This window comes from Thermothelomyces heterothallicus (genome assembly GCF_042370625.1).
Source record: "Thermothelomyces heterothallicus CBS 202.75 unplaced genomic scaffold P884_scaffold_6, whole genome shotgun sequence".
NCBI classification, from domain to species: domain Eukaryota; kingdom Fungi; phylum Ascomycota; class Sordariomycetes; order Sordariales; family Chaetomiaceae; genus Thermothelomyces; species Thermothelomyces heterothallicus.
The window spans coordinates 1,077,904-1,083,674 of NW_027192567.1; the positions used below are offsets into that span (position 1 = coordinate 1,077,904).

Genomic DNA, 5,771 nt, shown 5'->3' on the forward strand with positions numbered 1-5,771 from the left:
GGGGGGGCAATAAGAGAAGAATGAAAGAGAAGAAGAGTGAGAAGTATTCAAGCAGAGAGCGTCCTCTAACATGACACCAGCGTTCCCAACGGCACAGACGCTTGGTTCGGCTTCGAACAAGTTTCCAAAAACCAGTGGCTCGGGGATTCGAAGAAGGAACCTGTCTATTTCACGGGCTGTGCGTGAAGCGCGTCTTCCGTCAGCTCTCTGCTGGATCTGCACATCTGGCCTGTCTCCCGGTTTTGCAACAGTGAAGACGGCCTGACAACGAGCCTGCGCTATTTTCCACGGATGGTGTGCCTGGGTAGGTAAGCACCGAATACTAAGAACCAAGGGATGTTGCGAAAAGAGAAAGATCAATCGGATCCAATAATGGCTTCCCGTTTGATCGATTATGTCAGCTCGCGATAATCAATCAGACTCTCCGGTGCCTTGCCCAAGGTGGATGTCGAGGCACTGAGATGCTAGGGAAGCTCGCCAGATAATACCCTCGGGCGGCGACTTGAACAAGGGAAGAGGATGGCATTCTAGTTATGGGTTTCATGCAGTGGTAGTTATCGTCTGGTGGGGCCCACATGCTTTGGGATTGCGTTGTTTCCGGTTTCCGATAGGTCGATCCGCCTGATGTGGTAAGGTACCTTCCCGTGTTAGGCATCCTTCTCACACTCACTGCGTGCTAATTCTAACAGCGCCTTTCCTTGTCTTTTGAAACTCCGCCGCAGAATTGTGTCAGTGCCCGTAGGATGGGGTCGTGAACGACGCCTCTCATTTCATATATTTCGTATATTTCGAATTGATAGCTGACGAGGGTAATTATCCAGAGATTAAACTTTTTTTCTTCATTTTTTCCTGCTCTGTTTTCTCGCCTTGTCAACTTGGTACTTTGGGAGATCGATCACATATATTCCTCTTTACCCCTCACGCTCTCCCTCACATTTGAGCCGCACGTTGTGTCATTCCAGAATTTGACATCATGAGAATCGGGTGCCTACAATTCGCGCCAAAGGTGGGCGACGTAACCAACAACATCGCGCGAGCCGAGGCCGTCCTCTCGAGTGCGGATCAGGATGAGCTGGAGAATCTGGACCTTCTCGTCCTCCCCGAGATGGCCTTCAGCGGTATGAGCCACCCTCCCGGTCCATCTTGACTGGTTCCTAACTCCATCTCCTTCCCCTCCTCTCAGGATACAATTTCAGGTCCCAAGAACACATCGCGCCCTACCTTGAGCCGGCGGGAGCCGGCCCTAGCTCGCAGTGGGCGCGCACGGCTGCACGCAAGTACAAGTGCGCCGTTGCCGTTGGGTATCCAGAAAAGGTAGAGACCACGGGGCAAGAGCCGGAAAACTATAACTCGCTCATTGTCGTCGATCGCGATGGCGAGACGCTGGCAAACTATAGCAAGTCGTTCCTCTACTACACGGACGCCACCTGGGCCCGCGAAGGCCGGGGCTTCTACGGGGGGAAGCTGGGCGACTTGGGCCAGACCGCCATGGGGATATGTACGTGAAAAGCAGACAACCCGGGCCTCCCGCATCGGATCGTCACCTGCTGACAGTCTAGGCATGGATATCAAGTAAGATGGCAGGGCGTTGGTCGTGTTGCGAGTGCTCCGAGCTGACAGGCGAGCCAGTCCCTACAAGTTCGAGGCCCCCTGGGACGCCTACGAATTTGCCTTCCACATCCTTCGCGTGCGAGCGAACCTGGTCATCCTGTCCACCGCGTGGTTGACCAACGACGAGCGCACCGGCTTTCTGGCCTGCCCGGACGCGCCCGACCTGTACACGCTCACCTACTGGGCCCAGAGGCTCGAGCCCGTCGTCCGGACGGGGGCCTCCGAGGAGACCGTCGTGGTGTTCGCCAACCGGTCCGGCGTCGAGGATGAAGCCACGTACGCGGGCACCAGCACCGTCCTCGGCATCAGGAACGGCCAGGTGTCCGTGTACGGCATCCTCGGGCGCGGCGTGGAGGAGCTGCTGGTGGTCGACACGGACAAACCGCCGCTGGGGAGACTCGTATATCGTCCGGCGGTTCCCGGCGACCGCTCGCCGTCCCCCCCGCGTTCGGCCCCGGAGGAAGACACAGGAGACGGGAGGAGGCGGCCGCCGAGAGACGCCGGGTCAGGGCCGGGGCCGGGGTCGGGGTCGGGCCCGCGGCCCGCGCCCGGCTACGCGGACTCCCCGACTCTTCCACCGGGATTCGCGCCTTCCGCTAGGACCCAGACCAGCTCCCTCCCAACAACAGCACGCCGCCGACCGACAGCCGCGAAAGCCGCCGGCGCCGAACACAAGCCGGCCGGCGCCCACCCCGGCTCCGCACACCACCGGCCGCCTCGGCGGAGCTGGACCCGACACGGCCCGTCAGCCTCCCACTGCCGTCGGCGATCGCCGTTCTCGTCGACGCCTGCTGCACGCCCGACAACGCCGCCATCCCGCAGCCGGGCGTTCCGACATGGCGGCGGCGGCCCGCGGCGCCATCTCCTCCCTGCGGCAGCGCGGTGATCCGGGTCGCCGCGAGCCCGAGCGTCCTCGCCCGTTGGGGCCAGATGGTCTGCGTGTAGGGAACGGTGGAGGCGGGTTGTGTAAGTGTTGGGGATCGGAGCGGGACGGGTGGTGTTAGTCGTTGATCTATCTGCCGGGGTGGCGGTCGGAGAGACAGGTTTTTTTTTTTTTTTTTCGGGAAACGCCTGACATGGATTGCATAGGCTAGCGGTCATGTTGTGTACAATGGCATTGTAAAGAATTGCGTTTGGAAGGGACGGAGGAGCAGGACGTATCAAGGAGGATAAGCGAGTAAAATAGGGCATCATCATCAAGGCATGTAAGGACGTGACAGGACCTGGAAAGCTGGACATTTGACAAGCCTTCTGTCATTATGTGCTGCTATGTCTTCCGATGATGATTCCCCGCGGAGTTGGTCAACCAGGTCGAGGTGAAAGGAGGATAGCGCTTCGCATTCCGGAGCAAACTCCTCTTCCAGTTCCCGAAACACTCCGAAAGAGGAAAAGAAAAAGGAAAAGGCAAAGCTAGCGAGCACTCGTTTCGATCGAGTGACCTCCGGGTTATGAGCCCGGCGCGCTTCCGCTGCGCCAGCTCGCTATTTTAGCTTGCCGAGTTATGAGCGAGGGATAGCATGGATTCCTAGGCTTGATATGGGGTTGAAGATTTTGTCAGAGAGTCTCGGATGATGCAGCCGTAACGGACTACGGGGCAGGTAGTGTAGTGTAGTGGAGCCAGCTGAAGTCCGTTCTCCACTGCTCTTGTACTGCGAAATTACACTACGCGATACGGCCTCGTGCTGCGCTGGACGGAGTACTGCTCCCAATAATAAAGTTTCGAGAAGCAACAAAGAAGGACATGGTGATCATGTGTGTATTCCAGCCCCTAAGTTCTCATCAATGGCTTGCAAGCTCTTCCCAGCCGCCGCGACGCAACCGCAAAACGCCCAAAACAACCTAGCCCGCTTCTATGCTCCAACCTCGTACATTCATATGCATCGTCCTGAAAATACCCATCCCTTTCCTGCCCATCATAACTGTGATTAAAACTTGACTAACTTGACTACCCGTAACGCGAGGACAGCGAAAGAAAAAGTAAATTCTCCGGTCAACAATCCCCCCCCCCCGGGGGGCTCCCCCTCCCCCAAACACACACACTACCAGAATACCGCCTGCTGCAGAGCAGGCGACCTCCATCGCCCCCCTGACCTCCGCGACCCCGACTCCGGACCGAGATCCGGACCGTACCACGACCGACCCGACCGCGACTTCCTCCCGGCGTCACGCACGGGCGTGTGCTCGCTCGGCGGTGGTGGCGGCAGCGGCGGGGGGACGGCCTCTCTGGTCTTTGTTGCTTCACTGTTGCTACTTCTGCTGCTGCTGCCGCCGCCGCGGAAGTCAGGAGTCGGGCCGGCGTTTGGCGCACTGTCTGGGACGAGGGCGGTGGTAAGGGTGGGACGGGAGAAGTTCCTTTGTCGCCCTCTTTGTCGTTCTTGGTCTTGGCCCCCGGAGTGGTGCTTTGCTTGTTGTTTCTGTTGATCTTGAGGAGGGGAAAGCGGAAGAGGGGAAGCAGGAGGGCGAGGAGGAGGAGAGGCAGGTTGGTGTTCACGTTGTGCTTGCCCCTGCCATTGCCCCGAGCTCGAGGAAAGAGTATGCTGCTGCTGCTGCTGCTGCTGCGATGGTGGCCTCGCCGTCGCGGATACCTTTGGAGGTTGCGGAAACAGCGAGAATACGGGCCGGAGCTGCGGATCGCTCCGCGGATTGCACTGCGCAGAGCGCTTGGGCCCCGTCGAGGGCGTTGTCGTCTTCCGCTGCACCGGAGGTGCGGGGAGCGGGACCGATGGGGGCGGCACATTGACCCACGGCTCGCCGACCGGGTTTAGATAAGTGATTGGTTTTGCGCCTCCGACCTGTTTTCTCGCCGGAACGGCTGTTCCTTTCCGGGGTGGGGTTGTTGGCGGTGAGGTGGGAGGTGGTGCTGAGGTTGGTTGAAGCGGCGGCATTGCAGGTAACTCGGCGATGGAGGGAATATCTGCCTGTTGATTGCCTCCAAGGCCGCTGTGTTTGTGGGGGCCACGCTCGTGGCCGTCGAAGCGGAGAGCGGCGTCCGTGTCGACGCTTCGTCGGTTTGGCGTGCGGGGTTGTTGGCGCCTTGAGAGGTCTGTGTCTTCCCGCATGAATCCCAGATCCAGTAGCGCCGGGGTAGAGAGCGACGATGAACTCGAAGGGGAAGACGGCGCTGTGGGCGGCGTTTCTGGTCTGGCAGCCACGCTATGATATGTTTTCGCGTCGTGGCGCATCTTTGCTGCTTGCCTGGGCTTTGTCGCACGGCGGCGGTGAGCAAAGAACAGGAAGATACCGAGGCAAAGAAGGATGCCTGCGCTAATGGTGATGATAATGAGAACAACGACGGGTAGTGGCCAGTCAGAGCGTGGGGAGGTGGGGGGATCGGCAGCTTGCGAAGAGCTCGGGCGAGCCCGATGCCCGGGGTCTGGCGGCTCCGTCGAACAGCAGGGCCCGACGTCCACCGTCAGGACGCTGCTGGTTATTTCAAGGGTAAACGCCCGCCCAAGCGTGTGTGTTGGCTCACGCTGCCGAAGACGCAAAGTGGCCCGCGGTCTTGACCTGAACGCCATACATCATGAACATCCCAGAATCCCGGGGCCGAGGGAAAGGATTGAATATCTTTTATCCATTTACCGCGAGCATGCCGAGATATGACTTATAAGTGTGAGGACAGCGAGCCGAGCCGCATGACGACTGCATTCCAGGCACCCAATCGCGCATCCGCGACACCCATGCCTGGCCGCCATCTTCTGGATCATTCTGCCTTGTCTTTTAAGAACGGACTGAGAGGAATGAAGCGTTCCGGGGGGGGGGGGGGTGCGTGTTGGCCAACGCTACGGACGAAGGAATAAGGCCCACTCCGAATAGGGTGGTGCCGCTGACCATCTCGCGGCGCAGAGGGCCAGCAAAGAGGGCTGGTGGGAAAAGGATGCGCAATCCGGCCGTCTGTGACACCATCCTCCACACGAAAAAGGAGCTGTTGGCCGCAATTTAGGCGACGACACCCTTAAAGGTAGAGAAAGCTTCAAGCCAGATCGAACGGTAACCAATCCGGATCGAGGCGCATTTGGGATTCTGCATGCTGTGTTGCAAGTTTGCAACCCACGGATGCTTTCAAAAGGCCATGGTGGCTTTCTGTTCGTTGGCATGTATGTACCGACAGGTGAACGAAGGCTGGTGAATGCGTCCGACAATCGCCCCTCTGGAAAAAA

The 5,771-nt window shown here is 59.0% G+C and overlaps 3 protein-coding genes and 1 non-coding gene across 4 annotated transcripts in view; 2 read left to right on the plus strand and 2 right to left on the minus strand.

Annotated features, from left to right (window-relative positions):
- Positions 1 to 186, plus strand: part of P884DRAFT_195913 (uncharacterized protein) — a gene marked incomplete at both ends in the record, with an annotated part of 1,248 nt that extends 1,062 nt beyond the window's left edge. The window contains one exon of the mRNA XM_069437942.1: positions 81 to 186. Coding sequence (XP_069299404.1) covers positions 81 to 186 — 106 coding nt within the window. The remainder of the gene's footprint in view (positions 1 to 80) is intronic.
- A 787-nt stretch (positions 187 to 973) lies between these two features.
- On the plus strand, positions 974 to 2,497 carry P884DRAFT_196294 (carbon-nitrogen hydrolase; the record flags this gene model as incomplete). Its single annotated transcript, XM_069437970.1, has 3 exons — positions 974 to 1,118; positions 1,184 to 1,502; positions 1,630 to 2,497. 3 exons carry the CDS (start codon positions 974 to 976, stop codon positions 2,495 to 2,497), a joined length of 1,332 nt encoding a protein of 443 aa, XP_069299405.1.
- Positions 2,498 to 3,022: 525 nt separating this feature from the next.
- Positions 3,023 to 3,094, minus strand: P884DRAFT_t58. Its single transcript has one exon. It is a non-coding gene; the product is annotated as a tRNA-Met (tRNA).
- Positions 3,095 to 4,346: 1,252 nt separating this feature from the next.
- P884DRAFT_176413 (uncharacterized protein) lies at positions 4,347 to 4,793 on the minus strand (the record flags this gene model as incomplete). The annotated part of the gene is made up of 1 exon (XM_069437320.1): positions 4,347 to 4,793. A coding segment is annotated over one exon (447 nt), but the record flags the coding sequence as incomplete, so codon positions are not given.
- Between the last annotated feature and the right edge of the window lie 978 nt (positions 4,794 to 5,771).